At 41.1% G+C, this 24,951-nt stretch overlaps 1 protein-coding gene across 6 annotated transcripts in view; it reads left to right on the plus strand.

Annotated features, from left to right (window-relative positions):
* PPP4R1 (protein phosphatase 4 regulatory subunit 1) overlaps window positions 1–24,712 on the plus strand; it is a 61,302-nt gene extending 36,590 nt beyond the window's left edge. For all 6 annotated transcript variants that reach the window (XM_077899960.1, XM_077899961.1, XM_077899964.1 and 3 more), the window contains 10 exons: window positions 4,823–5,346; window positions 10,972–11,144; window positions 12,467–12,562; window positions 14,396–14,581; window positions 15,329–15,490; window positions 18,385–18,485; window positions 21,633–21,753; window positions 21,851–21,985; window positions 22,481–22,622; window positions 23,561–24,712. In XM_077899960.1, the coding sequence (XP_077756086.1) occupies window positions 4,823–5,346; window positions 10,972–11,144; window positions 12,467–12,562; window positions 14,396–14,581; window positions 15,329–15,490; window positions 18,385–18,485; window positions 21,633–21,753; window positions 21,851–21,985; window positions 22,481–22,622; window positions 23,561–23,724 (1,804 nt within the window). In that variant the 3' untranslated portion in view covers window positions 23,725–24,712. The remainder of the gene's footprint in view (window positions 1–4,822; window positions 5,347–10,971; window positions 11,145–12,466; window positions 12,563–14,395; window positions 14,582–15,328; window positions 15,491–18,384; window positions 18,486–21,632; window positions 21,754–21,850; window positions 21,986–22,480; window positions 22,623–23,560) is intronic.
* Window positions 24,713–24,951: the final 239 nt, after the last annotated feature.

The following is a 24,951-nucleotide window of genomic DNA, read 5'->3' on the forward strand; positions in this document are numbered from 1 at the left end:
TATTAGTGCTTCTTGGAAGGTGTTAATAAAGGGAGCTTCCAGAAGCAGAGTTAAATCTTCAAATTTGCAATTTTAAATTATGTAAAATAACCATTCTCTTTTCTTCTTAGTTGATCAGCTATTATATATCGTTCTCCGAATACACTGTGTTCTTTTGGTTCTCTTTGCTTTCTGTTTGTGAAGCTGTTCTGTTCCATCCATGCCTGTTTGACAAAGTAAATTGTCAGTGTGTTTGCTGTCTCTAGACTCACTACGCCCCCAAATTCTTTTCCTGAGATTTTTCGGATATTCAGAGCTTTTGCATCTTGGCTGTCAATAGTGCCGGAATGAGAGCACTGCTTTCTGATCTGTATCTTTTCAATTGTGTATTTGTGTGTATTGTCCAGCAAACTGCAAGTACATCTGCTGTAGCAGTCTAGTTCTGTATTTTTGCAAATTAGAGCACCTTCAATGGGCCTGACACATAGTTGGCACGTAATAAACCATAAATGAATTGTAAGGAGATCATTTCCTCTCAGATGCCTTAAGTAGCTACACCTCTTATGCCAGTGTTCTTGTCAGTTTAGCACAATGGCAACTTTTGAAAATGAGATTGATTGCTCTTGGTACAAATTTGGAAGTATTTCACTGATGTGAAAACTTCTTTTAGTTAATTCACAGTACTGGAAAGATGTATGTTCTTTGCTTTTGTCTCAGGATATAGTGCTTCTTGAACCAGATGTTCCACAGGTCATTTTCTCCATGAAATACATGTACTTATTTTTCTAGGCCTTGAGTTGCTAGTGCAGAACTCAGAGGGTATTAATAGGAAACCTATGCAGACACTAAAGGAAAATTCAGGTTCTGTTAGAGAAATCCCTGGCTTACCCTGGTGGTCTTATTGACCCACACCTCTTAGGAAATTGGGGATTCTCTCATTTTGCAGAATCAGAGGTCTCCTCAGCTTTCAAAACAATGTTTGCTTGTGTAATAGCATTTGGAAATCTGACAGCTAATCTCAGAATTTTGGTATTTAGCAGCTCGATCTTGCATTGACAAGCTCTCAGCTCTGGGAAAAATCAGTATTCAGATAATTTATATTTTTGACAGTTTGAAGCAACTATATTCATGTAGTGTACTTCTTCCCGGAATTTAATAGTAGGGAAATTTTTTTTTTTTTTGTCTCTTTAAAACCATACACTAGGAGTTTTAAGTTTGGACAGACTAGTAATGTAACATTAGACAAATAGAATGATTTAGCCATTCCTTTTTTTTTTTTTTTTGCTAAGAATATTAAAATTTAATCTTAATGCCACAGTGAGAATAGCAATCAAGGAATTAAGGAATTTCAGGCCCATGGAATAGTTTTGCATCCTGAATGGCCTTTATTGTTGTTTTTTGAGAGCGGGGGGTGGGGGGGGGGGCAAAGGGAGAGAGAGAATCTTACGCAGGCTCCACACCCAGTGTGGGACTCCATCTCACAACCCTGAGATCAGGACTTAAGCTAAAATCAAGAGACGGACACTTAACCCACTGACCCATCTAGGTGCCTTCTTGAATGGCCTTTTAATTGGGTTCTTTTTGTGTATTTCAAATGCAGGGTTTTTAAAACTTTATCACAAGTCTTACAAGTTTAAACCCATTTGGTTCCCACTCCCCCCAAACAATTATCTTGTTTCTATAATTTTTTAAATTTAGTTTTCATGTCAGAAAAACTGCAAAAAATAGCACAAAGAATCCCATATGCCCCTCAGATTCTCTAGATGTTAACATTTTACCATATTTGCTTTACTGCTTTGTTTTTCTGAATTCTTTGAGGTTTTAGATATGATACTCTTTTTACCATAAATATTACACTGTGTATTTCCTCAGAATGCAGGCATTAATATATAACCATGGTCCAATTACCAAAATATTATTAACACAGATACAATACTTTCATCTAATCTGGAGACTTTATTCAAATTTCCCCAATCACCCCACTAAATTTTTTTAAACAAAAGAAAAAAATGTCTTTTAATAAGGACTATGTGGTTGGAAAATATGTAATTTGTGTAGAAGACATTTATTTGGCATAACAGCACTAGGCTTAAGAACTGTTTTGGAGGGACACCTGTGTGGCTCAGCAATTGAGCATCGGTCCGCCTTTGGCCCAAGGCGTGATCCCTAAGTCCTGGGATCAAGTCCCACATCGGGCTCCCTGCATGGAGCCTGCTTCTCCCTCTGCCTGTGTCTCTGCCTCTCTCTCTCTGTATCTCTCGTGAATAAAGTTAAAAAAAAAAAAAATCTTAAAAAAAACTGTTTCAGAGAGGGAAGGAATCTTAAAGGATGTCTAAGCCAGTCCCTTATCTTATGAATGAGGAGTAAATGTGGAATCATCAAGGCCTTGAAAGGCTCACAGGTTTACGGTGATGTCGGGCTGCTCTGGGACAAGGATTAAAGAAGTCAGGGTCCAGCTCTCCTGCAGGTGTAGCACAACTGTCTCACATGCATCCTGTCCGTTATCAGACCCTCTGCATGGAGCCTGCTTCTCCCTCTGCCTGTGTCTCTGCCTCTCTCTCTCTGTGTCTCTCATGAATAAATAAAATCTTAAAAATAATAATCATGTATTTTTAAAAATACATGTCTTTGAAAACAGTGTGAACATGACCATGAGATAAAGCCTAGCAGAGAGAAGTTGATAATTGAATGAGAACATGTGTGGTAGCTACTTAACTGGGATGTTCCACAGGTGTTAATGTCACCTTCCGTTTGCATGGTCCTGGTAAGCCTCCTGTTTAATAGCTTTTTACTGGGTATATTTAAAGGCACATATTGTTACAGGAGCACCTTTAATTTTTTCCCACACTCACTTTCAAGTTTACCTACACCCATTCTTACTTGCCCCTCATGTTTCTTAGAAGGAAGTGTGTCTTGGCCCATTGAGTCTGTGGGCCTGTGTTCTTGAGCTCACGTTCTTTCTTGCTTCTTTGAAGAACACTGCTTTATCAGTGAGTTCATCCATCTCCTGTGCCTGCAGTTCCTACATCTCTTCTGACCTCTTTCTCTAAGGCATCACAAGAAAAATGCCTTCACTCTGTTACTCCATATGCCTGTCATGTTTCCATTCATCTTTCTTGCCTTGTGGGCATCTGTGCCCTGCACCCGTCCTTCTGAGTTGATAGAGCTCTGATCCTGGTGTCTAACTGGTTTCCCATGGACGTCCCCACCCAGAATGCAACCGAGATACCTCACTCAACCTGGAGACCAGGTTGGAACTGACCAGACTGGAACTCATTAGCCTTCTCATCACAGCATTCTTGTGTTTTCCATTTTTAGTTGGTGCTACCAGAATCTGTTCCATCACACTAGCCAGAAATTTGGCAGTCTTTCCAGATTTCTCTGTTTTTTCCCATCTCCAGCATGCAACAAGTAAACAGATCCTATTGGTCTTGTCATCATTTGAATGTGTTTACTTCTTCATAGCCCCAGACGTACTGCCTTCATTCACCAAGTCCTCTCTGGCTCTCACTGCCATTCCAGAGTTCCTGCCTCCTGTCTCACCTCCACTCCATTTTCTACACTGCTTCCAGGATGCTCTCTCAAAAATCACACATCTACAAATGCGATTCTCCTAATTTTTCCATTATTCCCTGTAGCCCATAGGATCCATTCCAGAGGTGTCAGATATGGAATACAGTGGTTCTGGCAAAGCTTTTCACCCTAGTCACCCAACATTTCCTTCTCCATAAAACAACAACAACAAAACAACACCAAAAAAACCTCATGGCTATTTTCGGAGTACTATAATATGTCTTGTGTGATTCCTGCCTTTGTGTATGCTTTTTCTCCCTTGAAAACATGTTCTTCCCCTAGCCTCATAAACATTTACTGGTTTCTTCTAAACACAGCTTCTGTCATTTCCTCTGAGCCTCTTCATTTCCGCTCCATCCTGCCTGCTATGCGCAGTGTATGTACTTCTGTACTTAACACTCTTTCTGGTGGTTACTTGCTTACATGGTTGTTTCTCCTGTTTGCTTCTAATTGTAATCTCCTTGCCCAGACCTGCACCTCATTCACATGTGGATCCTCAATACTGGTTTCCTTCCCTGGCTCCTAGTAGGTGCTCAATACGTGTTTGTTAAATTTAATGGAGTCAAAATATACTGGATAAACATTAAAACTTAACTGTCAGTGCTTTAGTTTAGATAATGGATAGTGGTTATTAGTGGACTTTAATTTAGGAGCTTTGTACCATCTGTCCATATCAATTGAGTCATAACTATCTTGGGAAAACATTTGGGAGTACAGCTGGAAAGTATGAAAGAAAGGAAAAAAAAAAACTTCATTTACACTAAACTGGATGTTAATATTTTGAGATAGTAAATAAGGATCTTTCCTAATACTGTATAGAGGTTTTTTCCTTTTCTTTTTTAATAAAAGCAAATAGGTTTTAATTTTCAGCTTTGCAATACATCATTGGAGCAGTGGCAATACCATAATCCTAAGAACCAGATCATTTTTGAAGTGCATTGTAGGAATTTATCTTCCTACAATTTTTCTTTATTATTGGAATTAGCCTGGTATTTAAGAATTCTGGGGCTCTGCAATGTTAGCTTTTCCAACTCATGTAATGCTTTAATATCTAGACTTATGCTTAACAGATGTTTACATCTCTGAACACAGAACAACTGATGGAAAAAGAAGCATTACCAGTACATACACTACTCATTTTGTATGAATAATCTGTAATTTTTAATATTGAACTTGTCTAAATACTGTATGTAGTGTCTTTCATTGAGTTTTTTTCAGTAATTATTTTTATACTTTCATTTTTTTCCTGCCCCAAATGACACAATAAAAGGATCAGAGATCAAGAAGTCCCAGAGGATGTACAGATCAGGCCAGAGGATGTTTCTTCAGATCCCAGTATTAGTAATTCCAGTGTCAAACTGGAAAACATGGTGGAAGATCGTGCTGAAACATCTGGGAAATCTCCAGGTGACATAAGTGTCCCAGTGGACAGCTCTTTACTTTGTACTTTGTCCTCAGAATCTCATCAGGAAGCAGCTAGTAATGAGAATGATAAAAAGCCTGCTAACTACAAATCTGCATTACGGCCAGAGGGTGGCACCAGCTCACCAGATTCAGCTCTCTTAGATCAGGAATTGTACAACTCCTTCCATTTCTGGAGGACTCCTCTTCCTGAAATAGACCTAGATGTAGAGCTTGAGCAGGGCTGTGGGAATACTCTCAGCCCAGAGAGACCAGAGGAAACACCTGAAGTCACCATACCAGGTTCCTCAAATATCACTATGGCCACCAGGAAGGAACTTGAAGAAATGATAGAAAATCTAGAGCCACACATCGATGATCCAGATGTTAAAGGTATGGAAAGAGTCTCTCAAGTTCTTTACAGCTGTTATAAAACGTTATTTGCTGACTTTTTTTCCCGGAAAAAAATGCCTTTTAAAAACTTATTTCACCATCGTCATCATGTATTGGGTCTTGAGAAATACGATTAATCTGATGCTTAGGAAATCTCATTTAGATGAGCTCATCACTGTTGCTAACTGGCATACAGATCGATGGGTCACTGGCCCTGACATCTTCACAGTCCATCCAACAGTGCTGTACAACTTCAGATCTGGAGCCCTGCCTTAGCTGTTTTGCTCTGGGTCTCATTAACTTTTTTTTATAAAATAGCAGCAGATACAGTGTTGCTCTTTAAGAAAGGACTGTGGTCTTATAACAGTAGACAGAAATACCTGTTTCCCATGGAATATGATGTTTTAAGAGTTAGAAACATAAGAGTCATTTGGATTTCTGTTTCTTCAGTTTCGAATTTTTTCCATTGGGTTGCACATGTATCACTCAGGTCCTTTCATTGTGAATGATAGCCTTAAAGGTTGTTCTTTGTTAAAAAGGAGCCTCTTACAAAGGGGGGAAATATGTTCTAAGTCAGTCAGTGAGAAATGAGCCACCCTGAACCAGTCCCCGTTGTTCCATCTGCTGGGGCTTAGGACACAGCTTAAGGTCCATGGGGCTGGGACCTAATACTGGTGTTGTCTTTTCCTTAGAAGACTAAAACCCTCCTCATGACTCTTGTAACCAGTGAAATCTGAAAGAGTATTCAAAACAAAAACCAGTTTTGGATTTCCTATAACTACAAGTCTTCAGATTTTCCATCACTTCATGGACTTTTTCTCTATCCCACTCTTTTTCTCTCTCTTTTTCTTTCTCCTCTTTTTCTTTTCCCTTTCCCTTTTTTTTTTTTCCACCTTGTTAGTTCCAGAAGCTAAAACTTCTAAACTATCAGTTTGCTCATTGTTGGGAAATGCCCATTTTTAAAGCAGATAAAATGATAGCTTCAGTATAAAATATACAAAACCTGTTATGCTTGGGATACCTTGGTGGCTGAGCGGTTTAGCACCTGCCTTCGGCCCAGGGCCTGATCCTGGAGTCCCGGTATCGAGTCTCACATTGGGCTCCCTACAGGGAACCTGCTTTTCCCTCTGCCTGTGTCTCTCATGAATAAATAAATAAAATCTTAAAAAAAAAAAAAAAGTTGCCCTATTATAATTTTATACTTAGAGAAAAACTAAATGACTGAAGGCAAATTCATATCCTTGACTGTTGAATGTTATTTTAATTTAACTGGTAGATGATCGGTTTCATTTTTTTTTAACCTTTTCTTGTAGGTTTATCGGGATATAATTTCTATCAGTAGACTCTAGCATTCTGAATGGACACTTGTATGAGCTTAGACATGCATGCAGTTGTGTGCAGCCACTGCCACTGTCCAAATACAGAACCATTCTACCACCCTAGAACACTCCTCTGTGCACCTTCTAGTCCATCTGTCCTTTCCTGCCCAGCTACTAGCAACCACTGACCCATTTTCTGTCCCTGTGATTTTGCCTCTTTCAGATGCCACATAAATAAGAATCAAGTAATATAAGCCTTTTTTGAGTCTGTTTCTGTTGCTTGGCATCTGTATTTGAAATTTATCCTGGTTATTCCATGTATCACCAATTCACTCTCTTTTGTTTGCTTTTTCTTTTTTAATCATTCCTGTTTCATATATTCTGAAACAAAGGCAATAACAGGGGCAGCCCATGTGGCTCAGCGGTTTAGCGCCACCTTCAGCCCAGGGCCTTATCCTGGAGACCCAGGATTGAGTCCCACGTTGGGCTCCCTGCCTGGAGTCTGCTTCTCCCTCTGCTTGTGTCTCTGCCTCTCCCTCTCTCCCTCTGTGTCTCATGAGAATAAATAAATAAGATCTTTAAAAAAAAAAAAAAAGGCAAGAACAGAGGATGGAATATTTCCAATAGAATATCCTATTTTTTATCTCTTGTGGTAGGTTATTTTTTGTGAAAACCTTAACAGCTTTGCTCTCTCTGCTTATCCTCAGTGTTGCTCCTGTCGCTGATGTACCCCCTGACCTAGTAGTCTGCATTATGTGACAACTTGATGAGGTTGCGAAAATTGAGTTGAGTTTCATTAGACTCTTACCTGAGTAATTTGCCTGCATCCCTTCCTCTCTGCCCCCCTCAGATGAGAAGCATTGAGACACACAGAATTACTCCTAAAAACTCAGGATGTTTACAGCCAAGGATACTCAATGTTTGATAAACATTTGCTTTACAGCTTTAAGCTTTAAAAATTTTAGCTTTAACAGTTTTACTGTTTATCAGGTTATCCAGTTGATCAAACTTTAGTAATTCATATATTGAGTGAATCTTATATTCCACTTTTATGGAAAAAAGATCACTAGTTTGGCTTTTTAGGCCTGTTCTGGGAGCTCTCACTGCATTCCAGTACCTGCTAGATCTCTGACACATCTTAGCACTTAACGAATGGTAATTGAAATATTTGAATCAGCTATGTTAAAAAAAAATTTTTAACAAATAAGCTAAAAGCGATAGTGTGCTTTTTCAAAAAGACCTGTACACACATACAGGTTTGAGAATATGACTATTTCAGAAGATAGCTAATGCTGTTTCATTTAAAATAGTACTGCAGATGTACAGGCTGCAGGTGAGAGATTTCAATACAAATGCTATATTGCGATTTAGTTGGTTCTCTTTCTAATTCAGCTCTTAAGCCTGCTGAATTGAAAAATTGAAATTACAGTGTTCTTTCTGTCCATAATGATGACAATAACATACGCATTGATTCATTTAGCATTACTTAGCACCTACTGTTGTGCTGGATCCTTTCCTAAGCACTAATTATATAGCAGCAACAAACCAGACAAAAGTCCCAGCCTCAAAGAGCACAGAGGGTGACAGCACACAGACTGCCTGTGCATCAGATGTTCTGCAGTAATTAAGAGGTGGGCAGTGTTGAGCATTTTCTGTTTAGGCTACAGAATTCCTGAATGTTTTATTTTATTGAAATCTGAGGGTCTGTTTAACTTGTGTTAAATATCAGTAACTGTGCCTTGATTTTCCATAGTATCAGCAGGTGTTCTGAAGGGACTGGACCTTAACTTTGGATGCATTCTCATTTCTAATTCTGCCATTGTGGGCAGCCACGAATTGTCAAGAAATGTCCACCTTTTTGGAGTAGTTCTGTCACATGTGTAATTTTTTCTTGTCAGCTGAGCTGTAAAATGGTAAAGCAGCAATGCCCAGAGAAAGCTTTTTAGGACAGATGCTGAAAAGTGAAGTTTGAGCATTCCCAGGCCTCCATGTCCCTTGTGTCTTCCCCTTCTCGTTAGCCTTTAGGGGTATTGTCACAAGCCGGAACGAAGCTGGGGCTGCTTCTTAGAAGGTGACCTTTGCTTCGCAGTCTTGCTAATTTAACTCTTACCCTTGTCAAAGCATTGGTGGGGTTTTTTTCTTTGTGGATTTTTGGTCAAAAAATGTGTTTCCATCGACTAGGAAGATACTGTTGTCAGGAAAAAGAAAGCTGTTTCTCAGTCCTAGAACAAAAACATACCCTACATGGCATGCCAATGAGGGAAGTTGTAAGAGATCCCCCCTTTTCTAAAATACTTACCTAGGGAATGTGACGTTTTTCTGTCTTTGTCTAGGGCAGTTTCAAAATCTCTGGCATTTGGGATCACCAAGCTAAGTAGGATTACCAAAGTGATGCCACCTTGGTTTTCTAAAGCTAGATTCATAGACTACTAAAGGAAAAAATGCCCAAGCTCACAAAATACAGATTTCTATCCACTTTTGTCTCAGTGGAAGAATTGGGCCATTTTGGTAGCCAAGATCAGAAGAATCGTATTGTTCCCTGATTGAAATAAATAAATTGTTAAGAAATTGTGACTAACCACAAGTATATATTATATGGAAGAGTTGGAGATTACTAAAAAGTTTTTAGCTTAACTGTACCAGCTTCTTCAGGGAAGGAATAAAATTCAGTTTCTAGGTTGTCCCTACTTCTGAGCATGAGTCACTAGGGACTGTTTTTTCATAAGTCCACCATTAAACCAGCCCTGGTTCCTGGCATTTCTGTGTATCTTTTAGGTAAAATGCAGATTTTGATGAAGGCCCAGGTGTTCGGTGTTCTTCTGTTTGTTGCTGTGGTGTATCCTGCTGAAATTTCAGCATTTAGCCAGGCATTAGAGTCTCCATTCTCTGGCTGGAAAGTGGAAGCATAAGGTTTCCTCAGAAATCAGCAGTAGGCTCTGTCTGGATGATATTTATATATCAACTTTTTTGAGAAATGTAACTTCACAGTGTAACTCATGGAAACTCTTGTGAATGTACAAACATTAAAGTGGACACATATGTAGTCCATTTAGAGAGAAATGACTCCAGGCCTTTTCTGTGAAAGGCCTTGATTAGTTACTATCCTGGAAACAAATAAAATGAATTAGGGCTCTTTTTCACCCTGTGCATTTTATGTGGGACAAAACATTTTAAACTTTATATATTGTGCAATCTCCTTTAGTACTATTTTGATTTTTGTTTTGGAAACTTTTTAAAAGATTCCAGAAGGGAGCCTAAACTATTTTAAAAGGATTATTACACATTGCAGCTAGAATTCTCAAAAGAATGAGCATATTTTCATGAGTAACTTTTTATGATTAAATGCCTTCAGTTTACTTACTTAATTTAGCAGCTGATGACCTAATAGAGTAGAACCTCATCCTGTATCTGTGTTGCCAGGGTCCCAATGTGCTTGGGCCTAAGCGTCATAAATGCTGCAGCACCGTAAGAGGCTGTCTTCATGAAAGTCCTGTGATTGCTTTTTTATAATCTTTGAGTGGAGTGGGGACACACTTTCTGATCTTTCTGCCAATTAATTTCAAAGTTAAAATTGATGAATTTTTATATTTTGAACATCCAGGTGGATTTTACTTGAATAAGGAATCAAAAAAAATTTTTTTTTTCCTGCATGTCTTATTTGTTTGGGAGAAGAAAGAGTGCCTTATAACTGAAAATGTAGACAGTGAAATTTGCCAGATTTTGGAATAACTGCTTGGTAATTTGTTGTTTTGGTTTGCTGCAAGCAAGATGTGCTCACCTGGGGGTATCTAAGTCACTAATTTCATTTTCAAAAGGAATTAGGAAAATAATATAAACTGGAATAAGAAATGAGATGTTGAAATGTAACTGCAACAAAAATCTTTGTAATTACCATTGTTTTATGTTGGCAGGGTTTGTGTGACTGCTCTTCTGCTAAAATAGCTTAGTAAGTAAGCCTTGTCAGTTTGATTCATGCACTACCAAAACATAGTTAACTTACACTGAAATTGACTCCTTTTAATAAACTGGAGGTACCTCCAAAACTAGATAGCATTTCTCTTTCATACTAACGCAGAATAATGTACAGTAGTAGATAAACATTTTTAATCTCACGAAAGCATATTAGTTTTCTCCTTTTCCTCTTGAAGGACTAATGATTTACCACAGTAGTTTTTTTTCAGCTTTTTGATGGCAGTGTCAAAAAAGTGTACATTTCATTGATAACCTGTAATGCAAATGGAGAAGAAACTTGTGAGCACGTTGCCCATTCTGCCGCTCACATGCCGTTTCCCTGTTCCGCCCATAGCGCAAGTGGACGTGCTGTCCGCCGCGCTGCGCGCTTCCAGCCTGGATGCTCGTGAGGAGGCCAGCGACGCAGAGAAGAGAAGTGACATGCAAGATGAGCTGGGTGTAAATGAGCTACCAAACTGTAAAATAAATCACACCGCCTCCGTGCCTTTAATCAGCGATGCTGTTGAGGTAATGCACTCAGTAAAGTGTTTATCTAGTGAAAAATCGTTCCAATCAGAAGTCTTTTGTTGGGGAATAGTTGTAGCTAATCACTTTCAAATTAGTACATTCTGTTTGTTACTGATTTTCTCAGCTCTCTCTTTTGCATAAAGTAATAGTAATTGTCACCACATCCTGTCTTTGTGACATTAGTGTGTCATGTTCAGTGCTTAGAAATGTAAATCCCAATCTCGTCTACATGACCATTTGAGTAGCCTCAACGTGTTAACGTAGCTCACTGCAGTGAAATAGTCTTACTGGAAACAAAGCCCTTTATCAAGAATAATTAACTCTTCCCTTTTCTTTTTGGAGAGGTGCTTTGTTTCTGATCGGACCATTTCACTGCAGCAAGCAACACAGTATTCTGAGCAGAAGATCGGGACTTGAGGCCATGTTGCGGAGGGGCCAGTGGCATTATCTGGACTCTGGAGTGTGAGGGTGGGTACTGTTACTAGCATCATCTTCACTGTGTACTTGGAGCTGTTCTGTGTGATCCTTCCCTAATTTCCTACCACGTCCCTCACCCCCGGCCAGCATCCTGTGGTATTGATATTTCTTATCCCTTGTTTGTATAAACGAGGGGAAGGAATAGCACCACTGGTTGCTAGAATCAAAAGGTCACAGATCAGAGCAGCTTGAGTGATAAGCTCAGGAAAGAGTGCCTGCAAGCACACTGGGGATGGAGAGGGTTCTTAGAGCTTCAGTGGATTTCTGTTTTGTTTTGTGTTAGGTGACAGTCAAGTTAGAAATCTTACATAATACCAGTGCTTCAGAATGAAACCCTGGCTACCTGTCGTCATTGGAGATTTGAATACTGTGGTATCTCTGCATTTTAGAAGGTGTTTTGTTTGTTTGGAGTTTCTTGGAGCTATTAAAAAAGTATATTTGTGAAATTAGAAACAGCCAGGAATAGAAACAGTAGAAGAAAAATTACATAGGATATCCCATGGCCTCTACAATGTTGACCAAGAGCACCCCCTAAATACTATTTATAAGTAAGCTAATTTTAGAAATTTGAGCCACTTCAGAATTACTTCCCAGTTTACATTTTTTAATGAGCTTATTCTGGAATTCATTTTCATACAGTTAGCAACCTATTCAGCAAGTTTAACTCAAGTCAGGGGAGTTCTTATGAGGTCTTAGGTATTTTCATAAGCTTTTACAAACATGAAAAATTTATATGTATTTATATCTTTGGGCAGTCCTAAAAGGTAAGTAACCTTGTAAGATGGTTTAAGTGAAGGAAACTTACAGAAGGGACGGTTCTTCACGTAAATGTTTTTTCCTAACAGAATATGGACTCCGCCCTTCGCTATATTCATAATGATTCAGACTTGAGCACCAACAGTAGTTTCAGCCCTGATGAGGAGAGGAGATCTAAAGTACAAGTAAGTAACAAGTCTTTATACTGTGTGGGTCTCTTGTTAATTGTCTTCTAAACCCATTTCCCACTGAATTTGGTTCTCCTTACAATGAGCTTTTTAAAAATAAGACTACTATATCATACTTGTGATAAAATTCAAATAGAGTAAAATACAAGCAGAAATCTTCCTCTTTTCACACCTGTGATCACATTCTTCAGAGTAACCATGGATCACAACTCCTTGTATCTCTCTATCTTCTTTCTTTCGAGAGGAGGGCCTAGGGTAGAGAGAGCAGGAGAGAGAGAATCTCCACACCTAACACAGACATGACACGGGACTTGAACTCAGGACCCTAAGATCATGACCTGCGCCAAAGTCTAGAGTCAGATGCTTAACTGACTGAGCTACCCAGACTCCCCTGTGTATTTCTTCATAAACATTTTGTAGGTACAGAATCATGCACACACACCCCTTTATGTCTGTCAAAGACAGAATCATGCCGTCGTACCTAGGTATTTCATGATGCCTAATTTGCCAAGAATTACAAGATAACAAGTCAATTTCAGATGAAAATACCAAAAAAGTCCCAAAACCATATAAAGTGCCATCAGTGGCAAGTTTTACTACTCCAATTTCAGAAATTTTAAAAGTGGGAAAATACACTTAAGAAATATTTGGACTATGACAGTTTGTACCTTTCTTCTGTGTGTGTGTATGTGTATCTTTCCATATGCTCACTCCCCCAACCCCCGACCCCCACCCACCACAGCAGCACAGTGTCAGCGCAGCGTGGCCTCCATCTTGAAAAAGGCGCTCTGCCTTCCGTGGTGCCATACACACCTCCAAATTTAGCTCAGTGATTTTACACGCAGTGCTGCATTCATCGTGATTGTGTGTGCTATTTGCTTCTGGGACTGGTTTTCCTAGGTCAAATGGCATATGTTTTTTTATTCGATTTAGTAAAAAAATGAAGTTAGTACTCATAGTGTAGTACTCATAGTGTTGTAAACCTGCTTTCACCACTTCTATTATAGACATATTTTCAAGCTCATAAAAACATTGTCTCTGGCTCCTGGGTGACTCGGTTGGTTAAGCGTCTGCCTTCGGCTCAGGGATCAAGTCCGACATTGGGCTCCCTGCTCGGTGGGGAGTCTGCTTCTCCCTCTGCTTTTGCTCCTCCCTCTGCCCTGCTCATGCTTTTTCTCTCTCTGTCAAGTAAATAAAATCTTTAAAATATATATGTATTTTCATTCTCTTAATGAATTTAACTCCATTTTAAAATATTTTTTTAAATAAGTTTATATAGTTCACAATTCAAAAGATATTAAGCCATTGATGATACCTCCTTCTCGATTTTCTTTTCTACCATCCACTTGGCTTCCCCTAAAGCAACCAAGATTTTGTATACATTCTTCTTTTCCTCACATTTATATGAATGGTTAGATGTTTATTCACTTCAAATTTTTATAGATAATTGCTCAATTTCCATCGAAAGGTGGGTTTTGTTTTCATAAAATCCATGTTGGTGATAGTGCGCCTATTTTATCACTTTCACAAGATTATGTCAGACCTGATGATCTTTGCCGACATTAAGAGGTGCTGGTCTTTTACATTTAGTGATCAGTTCTAATCATCCTCTACGCTGTATTCTGTTTGAAGATCTTAACGTTTTTCTTCTGGAGTTGCTGTTTTATTTATGTATGTCCTTTAACATGTTTTTCCTGCCTCTTAGGATATACCTGAAGCTTTGAGACTGGGTTTTTCTCTGCTAGTTGAGATGCTCAACTAGGTGAAAGTTTACTCAGTTTATGTCTAGACTGCTAAAACGCATCACTGCCGTGTCTCTCTCTTCGTTAGGATGTTGTGCCTCAGGCTCTGTTAGATCAGTATTTATCTATGACGGACCCGTCTCGTGCACAGACGGTCGACACTGAGATTGCTAAGCACTGTGCATACAGCCTTCCCGGAGTGGCCCTGACGCTCGGCAGGCAGAACTGGCACTGCCTGAGAGAGACGTATGAGACGCTGGCGTCAGACATGCAGGTGAGTGGGGCGACAAAGGCGTTGACAGAGGGTATGCGTGGGTGGACGGCCTTGTGATCGTCCCTACAGAGCCCAGTAGCATTTTCTGTTCATGTTCCAGCAGATACTTGGTATTAGAGGAAATCATATGCGGAAAAGCTTAGGAGGAATACCAGAGAGCTTTCTTCCAGAAATTTCTCTGCCAGTTTTTAAGACTGAGCAGGGATTTAAAACTAACCATTGGGATGCGTGGGGGGCTCAGCGGTTGAGCGTCTGCCTTTGGCCCAGGGCACAATCCCGGAGTTCTGGGATCGAGTCCCGCATTGGGTCCCTGCAGGGAGCCTGCTTCTCCCTCCATCTGCCTGTGTCTCTGCCTCTCTCTGTCTGTGTCTCATGAATAAATAAACCTTTTAAAAAATAAAAATAGAGATGCCTGAGTGGCTCAGTGGTTGAGCGTCTGCCTTTGACTCAGGACATGATCCTGGACTTCTGGGATGAAGTCCCACATCGGGCTTCCTGCATGGAGCCTGCTTCTCTCTCTGCCTCTGTTTCTGCCTCTCTCTGTCTCTCATGAATAAATAAATGAAATCTGAAAATAAAATGAATAAAAATAAAAATAAGCATCTATTCCTGCTATTCTGTTCCTATCTAATTGTTTGAAATTGATTAGTAACATTCAGATCTGTTAGCCTTCATAGGCCAGCTGAGGGCTAAACCACTCATTACCGTGTACTTCACTTACGAACACTGTCCTCTTTATTTCTGCAGTGGAAGGTTCGAAGAACGTTAGCCTTCTCCATCCATGAGCTTGCAGTTATTCTGGGAGATCAGCTGACAGCTGCAGATCTGGTTCCGATCTTCAATGGATTTTTAAAAGACCTTGACGAAGTCCGGATAGGTGTTCTTAAACATTTGCATGATTTTCTGAAGGTAACCTTTAAATTCTTCTGCATAAAAACACACTAAAGTTCTACCATAGGCCAAAATTTTTAGTTTTCTGTTCCCACCAAGATGGAGTTTCTGTAAGTTCCCAGAAAGAAAGTGTAGCCATGAGTTGATAATGAGATATGACTTAAAAAGTCCCATTCTGATCACTTTTGCTGGTGTCCTTTGAATTTTTAATTTTAAAATAATTACACTGAATTTCATTTTTAAACACTGTTAGATCATGATTACAAACACTTTTCAAAGTTATTGAGTTAAATATGTGTACAAAAATTCCCTGAACATAGTTTGGAACCTTTATGTGATATTCTAGGAGTCTGTATTTTAGAAGTCGGTGTGCATTTAAAAGTGGTTTTAGGGATCCCTGGGTGGCGCAGCGGTTTGGCGCCTGCCTTTGGCCCAGGGCGCGATCCTGGAGACCCGGGATCGAATCCCACGTCGGGCTCCCGGTGCATGGAGCCTGCTTCTCCCTCTGCCTGTGTCTCTGCCTCTCTCTCTCTCTGTGACTATCATGAATAAATAAATAAAATCTTTAAAAAAAAAAATAAAATAAAATAAAATAAAAGTGGTTTTAGAAGTGAACAGTTGTGATCTTACAAATTATTAGTCCTAGAATACTATTGTTTCTCAGAATGTAACCTTGAATTTGGCTCTTGTAGTTTGAAGTTTTGGGGGACAGAAGTAATGTGATCTCACTTTCACAAAACGTTGGTATTGTGGTGTTATATTTTATACACATCATACTGAGATTCCTCGGCCTGTCCCGGTAATGTCTGTTATAGGTTCCCTCCACAACCCCAATTCAGAATCCAATCAGGAATTGCATATTGAATTTAAATATCTTGTCTTGTTAGCTCTCTTAAATCAAGAATGGTTTCCTGACTTTGGTCTTTAAGGTAACTGGCATTTTTGAAGAGGCTGAGCCAGTTTTGCAGATGCCCCTCGGTCTGTCTGGTGGTGTTACACAGTGAGATTCAGTTTACACAGGTTTGCTGGGCAGGCACATTACCTATCTGCATCACATCGGGAGGAGCACAATCCCTGGTGATGCTGACTCCAGCTACTTGATTATGGTGGTGTCAGCTCACTTCCTCCATTGTAAAACCACCTCTTTCATGATTAGTAATGACTTGGTGGGGCAGTGCTTTCAAACTCCCAACACCTTTGTCTCTTGAGAGCATTTGCATCTGTACATTTGTACACACTTTGTTGCTGTGTTGGTTGTAAAATACCAGTTTTCTATTTTTTAATTCCTTCTCCATTTATTAGGTGACATTCTCATATAAAGTTGATCTTTTCCTTCTCTCCATCCTCCTTCTTGAAAGTTTTTTTAGGGACGCCTGGGAGGCTCAGCAGTTTAGCACCTGCCTTCTGCCCAGGGCATGATCCTGGAGTCCCAGGATTGAGTCCCACATCGGGCTTCCCACAGGGAGCCTGCTTCTCCCTCCGCCTGTGTCTCTGCCTCTCTCTCTGTGTCTCTCATGAATAAACAAATAAAATCTTAAAAAAAAAAAAAAAACTTAAAAATTTTTTTTTTAGTGTGTGAACCCTGGAATTATTTTTTTATTCCGTGTAATCCGTTTCTGTCCTTGGTTCTGAACATCAGTTTGGCTAACAGGAACTCCTGAAAGCTGCCTCCTGTGCCCCTTTGATGGCCCCCTCACATTTAAGCACATCCTTACTTTCAGAGCCACTTTCTCCTTTCTCTGCCCCAGCTCCTTTCTTTGCCTCAGCTGTTTCTCCAAGGAGCCTGCTTTTTCTAGTGGAGAGCGGTAGTTAGAAGCCACGACCCCGGCACTGGATGTGCACACTGCTCCCGGGGTGTCTTGTCCTTTACACCTTCTCAAGGGACAGGAGCTAGGAGGGGCTTTTGGTTTGGGGTATTTATATATATATAACTGAGCTCAGCTTCCAGTCCAAGACCATTTCTTCTCCTTTTTCCACTTTGTTTTTTCTTTTCTCAAGGTAAAAACTCTGTTCTGAACATGAGCATATTCAGTCATTCACTCAGTTCCACAGCATACATGAAGTAGTTTCAGAATTACTCCACCAGGGACACCTGGGTGGCTCAGTGGTTGAGCAGCTGCCTTTGGCTCAGGACTGATCCCAGGGTCCTGGGATCGAGTCCCATACCGGGCTCCCTGCAGGGAGCCTGCTTCTCCCTCTGTGTCTCTTCCTCTGTCTGTGTCTCTCATGAGTAAGGAAAATCTTAAAAAATAAATAAATAAATAACTCCACCAATGTTTCTGACATCAACTCCACTAAGTGTAATGTTCCAAGACTTCTTTCGGCACTTTGTCCTTAGAATGTGTTCATGGTCACAGTACTTTTTTTCTGTTTGATATTCAGTTAAGTTTGTTTGCTTCTGTTTATATCAAGTTTTAAGGTTTCCCCCCTTACCGACCATAAACCTACTTTAAAATGACTGTGGAGCAATTATTGGGATAATTTTTTTTTCATTCATCAAATATTGATTGAGCACCTACCATGTGCCATCACAGTGCCATGCAATGGGCTCACATCTGTGAATAAGAACATATTGCTGTCTTCAAAGAGTCCACAGTAACGAGGGTGTCCTATGAACATAGCAGGTTAGTCCTACCATATATCTGTGCCCAGGGTACTGTAGGGTTCAGAGAAGGTCACACATGGCTCAAGGAACAAATATTTCAGAAGAAAATAAGACTCTTGACAGTAGATGGGATTATCAGGGAAAATGAACTTAATGTCAATTCTAAAACAAGTAAATGTACCTACTACATCTGTTCTCAGAAGAATTAATAACTATATTACAAGTTTTTTCAAGCAGTCTAGTAAAAGTTATAATGCCTACATTTTGTCACTTAAATAAAAAAATGAATTTTATTTTGTCACTTCAGCTTCTTCATATTGACAAAAGAAGAGAATATCTTTATCAGCTTCAGGAGTTTTTGGTGACAGATAATAGTAGAAATTGGCGCTTTCGAGCTGAACTGGCTGAGTAAGTTCTAACAATTTATTGAACCATGTTTGGAGGGGTATTTACTTCATGTTTACCTTTTCTGGATTTGTTCATTACTTTGTATAGATTAAGTTTCTGTCTCATGTTCTCTAAAACATTTCTTGAAGGGTCTTGCCTGCAGTGAATTTTTTTCAGCTTTTTTTTTTTTAACTATTTCACCTTTTTTATTCTTATTGTGAAAAATACACATAACCAAGTTTGCTATTGGTGAAATTTAGTACATTCATAGTGTTGTGCAACCATTACCATTGTCTAGTTCTAGAACACTCCATCCTCCCAGAAGGAACGCCATGCCCTTTCACAGTCATTCCTCATCCCTCTATGCCCTTGACTTCTACTTTCTGTGGATTTGCCTATTCTGAACATTTCACATAAGTAGAATTTTATAGTATGTAGCCTTTTGTGTGTGACTTCTTCACTTAGCATAATGTTTTCAAGATTCATTTGTGTTGTAGCATGTGTCAGAACTTTATTACTTCTTATGACTGAATACTCCATTGCATACCACTTTTTAAAATTCATTCACCCGTCAACACATTTGAATTGTTTCTGTATTAGCTGATGTGAGTGGTGCTGCTGCGAACATCCATGTATAAATTTTTCTTTGAACAGTTATTTTGTGGTGGATTTGCTGGGTTATTTGACAATTTTTTTTTAATTTGTTGAGGAACCACTAAACTATTTTCCACAACAATTGTACCATTTTACATTCCCATGAGCACAGTGTACAAGGATTCTAGTTTTGCCACATCCTCTCCAACACTTGGTATTTTCCTTTTTTAAAAAACTATAGCCCTCAATATAGTGGGTGTGAAGCAGTATTTTGTGGTGATCTTTTGATTTGCATTTAATAACTAGTGGTGTTGAACACCTTTTCATATGCTTGTTGACCATTTGTATATAATCCAGAGAAATGTCTATGCAGGTCCATTGCCCATTTTATTAATGGGGTTGTTTGTCGTAAGTTGCAAGTGAGGTCTGGAATCTGGAATATATAAAGAACTCTGGCATTTTTACTTTATTTATTTATTTATTTATTTATTTATTTATTTATTTACTTATTTATTTATTTATTCATTCATTCCTGAGAGGCACAGAGAGAGAGAGAGATACACGGGCAGAGGGAGAAGCAGGCTCCACGCAGGGAGTCTGAGGCAGGACTCGATCCCGGGACTCCAGGGTCGTGCCCTGGGCCAAAGGCAGGCACTAAACCGCTGAGCCACTCACGGATCCCCTCTGACATTTTTAAAAGACGTCTTTGCTGGGTCCAGAATTGGGACGGGCCGTCTTGCTTGTTTTCTCTGTACGTGCAGGGGGTCCCCGCTGAGTGCTGGCCTGCCGGGTTCTGACGGACTAGGCACATGTCTTCCGCTGGTGGTGTGAGGGGAGAGGCCGTCTGATCGCGAGCAGGCCGGGTTTGGCTCTGTGGTCGCCAGGATTGCCTGGAGCGCCCAGCGCGCCTGGCTTCCTCTCCCCGGGCCTGCCGGGGCCCCTTGCTGGCAGCGGGAGCTGGTCAGCTGTCCCCCGGCAGCTGGTGGCTCTCGTGCACCCCTGCAGAGCCGGCGGGTGTCCCCCCTCCCTCGGCTGCGGCTGCAGACCACTGCGCGGATGTGGGAGGCTTGTGCTGGAAACGGGGGAAGCTGTCGTGGGCTCAGCCCCAGGCGCTGAGGCGCCGCGTGTGCCTGGCTCCGTCAGGTTCCCCCTCCCCATGGCACGCAGCCTCTGCCTTGTGTCTGTGGCCAGTGCTGGGCAGAGGCCGCTGCCGTCCTCAGCAGGAGGAGACCTCGCTTGTCACCGGGTAGGGCCTTAGCCCAAGAAGCCGTGCCGCGCCGCGCTCTGGGGTAGAGTTCGTTCTCCTCTGCCCCCGGCTGCAGTGTGTCTGCCTGTGCCCGTGGATGGACGGGCTCTGCTGCCCCTCTGTCAGCACCTTAAGGCTCAGGCTTGGTAAAGAGAGGACCCCGGGGCGGTGCATGGGACTTTACCCCTGTCCCTCAACATGTGTCACTCATTTCCTGCCTGCTGAGGGGCCTCTCTCCAGTTTGCTTTCCTGACCCCAGACTTTCTCCTGAGGTATGCACCCAGGGCAAGCCAGCAAGAACATTTGCAGAGTCAGAAAATGGAGTCGAGGGATGCCTGGGTGATTCAGCAGTTGAGCATCTGCTTTTGGCCCAGGGCGTGATCCTGGAGACCTGGGATCGAGTCCCACATGGGGCTCCCTGCATGGGGTCTGCTTCTTCCTCTGCCTGTGTCTCTGCCTCTCTCTCTCTCTCTCTCTCTGTGATGAATAAATAAAATCTTCAAAAAGAGAGAGAGAGAAAGAAAGAAAAAAAGAAAATGGAGTCAATCATTGTGCCTCTCATTTCTGAGTATTTATGTGTGTGTGTGTGTGTGTGTATATACACACACACACACACATACATACATACAGGTACCTTGGTCATTGCTACATTATGTATATTCATGCCTCTAGTTACTCCCTGCTGATAACGAATGTAAATAGTCTTAAACATGAAATCTGAAAGGCAAAATCTCACTGGTATTGGAGGTATTTTTTTCCCGGGCATTGTTGCATCTACTCAAAGTAGCCAGGCGGATACGGTCAGTCTTCAGGTCTACCCAGATGTGATAGAAACAGTCACTAGAGGACCTCTCTGCTTCTCTTATCTCTAATAGGGGTGTCATTCCCTTAGGAGCCGCTCAGAGCTTGGACACACACACCTCAGGCTACCTAATACTACTTACTAGAACTTCTTATTTAGGAAACTGATTTGTAGAAGGAAGTTTCTCAGCATTCTGAACAGTTACATATGTCCATGTCCCAACTGAACATACTAGGAAGTGCTTTGCTCTGTCTCAGTCCCTGTGGACTTAGAATTCCACATTTGTTTTCCTTACATTTTGAGGGGAGGAGATACTTGAACTTGCATAGTGTTTAAAAACATTTCTAGAGACATACAGACTGGTGATGACTCTGTGCATGAGAGACCACATTGCTCACTAGTCTTTGCATGTGTTCATCTTACAAATAGTATCCAGTATTACAAATTATTCAGATGATTAACTTATTTTCATTTATTTATTTTAAAATTTTAATTATATTTTTATTTTTATAATTCATTTTTGTAGACAGCTGATTTTACTTCTAGAATTATATAGTCCCAGAGATGTTTATGACTATTTACGTCCCATTGCTCTGAATCTATGTGCAGATAAAGTTTCTTCTGTTCGTTGGATTTCCTACAAGTTGGTATGTGTTACAATTTTTTCAATTTTAGAACAGCACACTGTTTAATAAGATCCTGGAACAGAAAGTCTTCCTCATGTCTCTGCGCTCCCCCTCCTAGGTTAGTGAGATGGTGAAGAAGCTGCACATGGCAACGCCCCCCACGTTTGGAGTTGACCTCATCAATGAGCTCGTAGAAAACTTTGGTAGATGTCCCAAGTGGTCTGGCCGGCAAGCCTTTGTTTTTGTCTGCCAGGTAAGTGAAGACTTATGCGTGCGTGACACATTTTTCTATCTAAAACTATGTTTCTTCTTTCACTGTGCTTCCCAACACTCTCTTTCTGATCCTTAAGGAACACTTTTGCCATCTGGCTCTCCAGGGGATCACCTGTTCCCCAGTTGGTGTCTGCCTGGCTCATCCCACAGCCATCCACTAGGGGGCGCTCGGGGTCCATGGCATAGCCTGTGGCGCGTGTGTGTGTGTGTGTGTGTGTGTGTGTGTGTGTGTGTGTGTGTAAATGAGCATGACTGCACACTCCGGGACTCAGGAGAGCCATTAAAAATCTATTTGTCTGTGAGGACTTAAAATTATGTCCTCTTAGTTTGGGGTTCCCGAGCGCGTGGAATGATAGTTTAAAAAGAAGTAGCTGAAATCTGTAGTGCTTGGGCTGTTAACAAAAGAGAATGTTAGCCAGTATTCCAGGGTTTGGCGATTACCTTGGCAGATTAAAGGAACTGTTTGTCCTCCTAGACTGTCATCGAGGACGACTGCCTTCCCATGGACCAGTTCGCTCTGCATCTGATGCCGCATCTGCTAACCTTGGCAAATGATCGGGTTCCGAACGTTCGAGTGCTGCTTGCAAAGACGTTAAGACAAACTCTCCTGGAGAAAGGTGGGTAGGTGACTGTTAGGAAAACCGTGTGCTGCGGGGAGGAGGTACACGGACTGCACGGATGGAGACGTAGCTGAGCGGAAGCACTATATGTTCCTACGTGTTATCTGATGGGAGAAGACTTGAGTTGTCAAGTGGGGGCTCCCCCTGAGAGAGGGCACAGATTAGATGACAGGGACTTGTTCACCTTCCTGCTCCAGGGGCATTTCTTCTATAATCAAGACAGTCATTTGAAAGATTAGGTATTCTCTTAAGACAGGATGAGAAACTGCCGTCAGTCTGTCCCACGTGACCTGTGTTACTGTTGCTCAGGGCCAGGAGGCATGTTTGTGTTTCCTCCTCTTCACTCCTTAGGCAGAAGACAGATGCTTCCTGGTATTTGCTTTGCTGCCACATACTAATAAGCTGCTCAAGATTCAGCTGTGTTTTATTTATTGTCAGCGCCCCCCCCCCCCCATATCTAACAAATAGCATTTAAATGCATGAACTCGTGAATGAAGCATAGAAACGTTTGTTAATAGGCTTCTAAGAATATGGGTAAATGAAAACTGCTTTTCCCTCCTTTAGAATTCATTTAAATTGTTTTAATAGCAGTAAGGAAATAGCTAAAGAAAACTGGTTCTCAACCTGTGTGATTGGTACTTGGGGTGTTTGTACTGAGTGAATTAATACCTATCACAAGTATAAATGTTAATATATTTATTAGCTTTGCTGCCATTTAGTCTGTTCTAAAAACAAGATAAATCATACAATTCTCTTAGGCTTGGGGATATTTTTCATATCACACCAATCAACTTGGATTACTATTTGTAATTCGACATAGCTTGTGTTTATACTTGGAGAAATTATGTTTATGACTAAGAACTTAGTATACTCATACTTGATAAAACTGAAATGTTAAACTCATTTTATTTGTAATCTGCATTTTGCATCTCCAGAATATTTCCTAACCTCTGCCAGCTGTCATCAGGAAGCCGTAGAACAGACCATCATGGCTCTTCAGATGGATCGTGACAGTGACGTCAAGTATTTTGCAAGCATCCACCCTGCCAGTACCAAAATCTCTGATGATGCCATGAGCACAGCTTCCTCAACCTACTAGAAGGCCGGAACCTCATCCTTCCGCTTCATAGGGAGCCAAGGGCTGACAAGTGCTCCACACATGCGATCTGGGCCAGCCTTGGGGAGGAGGAGAGACCTTCCTCGCTTGCAGATTAATTGCAGGTGCAAGTTGCCTACATTGATACCAGGGATTTTAAGAGTCAAGAGAAAGTACAGTAAACACTATTATCTTATCTTGACTTTAAGGGAAAATAATTTCTCAGAGGATTATAATTGTCACCGAAGCCTTAAATCCTTCCGTCTTCCTGACTGAATGAAACTTGAATTGGCAGAGCATTTTCCGTATGGAAGGGAGGAGATTCCCAGAGACCTGCATTGCTTTCTCCTGGTTTTATTTAATGCCAGATAGATGGAGTGGCAGCCAGAAGGTGGCTGCAAGCCAGGATGTGACCGAGACCTTCAGTATTAGCCCGCACTGTCCCCACGCAGGCAAGGACCTGTTGGTTCCGTGGCCAGCCGCCCAGCCCGGCCCTAAGTGTGAATAGTTGCCGACGTGTGTAAATGCGAAAGGAGATTGGGGGGTGGGTTTCTCCTAAGGGCTTGATGCTAACACTAAAGTAGAATCTGATTTTAACTCTTAAATGCAGCATATTGCTGTGCACATTTACAGAATGTTGGCTGAGTATCTATGTCCCGATTTTCTTCATGCTGGTCATGACCCGAAGGAGTGGATTGGCGCGTGCTGTATGTCAGGTGTTTTTAACTTGATCATGATCGGCTCTGAGGTGCAGCTTTACTTCCCACGTGTACATACCTGTGACCACTCTTGGGAGTGCTGCAGTCTAATCATGCTGTCTAAACTTGTGGCACAAGTTCTCTTGTCCGAATAAAATTTATTAATAAGATTATATAGAGAGATATATACACTTCTGATTGTTTTCTAGATGTCTGCAAATAAATGCAATTTGTGACCTGTATTAATGATTTAGTATGAAGTGGGAAAACTAGATTAAAATATTTGTCTTTTACCTAGTTTAGTAATTTGTTTGCCATCTGCATGTGCCACTTGGGGCCAGGTTCTGTTCCCAGCAGACAGTGGGGTGTCCGGAGTTCAGCCCAAGGCCCCGGACACATAGTCCTGCAGCTCTGAGTCCCCACGGCCTCTGCACAGTGGGAACGGGAAGCCATGCCCCATCTGTGGCCGAGCGGCCTTGCACAAGCTGGGACTGGGACGCTGCAGACTGCTGCATGGAGGTGGCAGTCGCTC

The sequence above is a fragment of the Canis aureus genome, chromosome 6 (assembly GCF_053574225.1).
Source record: "Canis aureus isolate CA01 chromosome 6, VMU_Caureus_v.1.0, whole genome shotgun sequence".
Taxonomy (NCBI): Eukaryota; Metazoa; Chordata; class Mammalia; order Carnivora; family Canidae; genus Canis; species Canis aureus.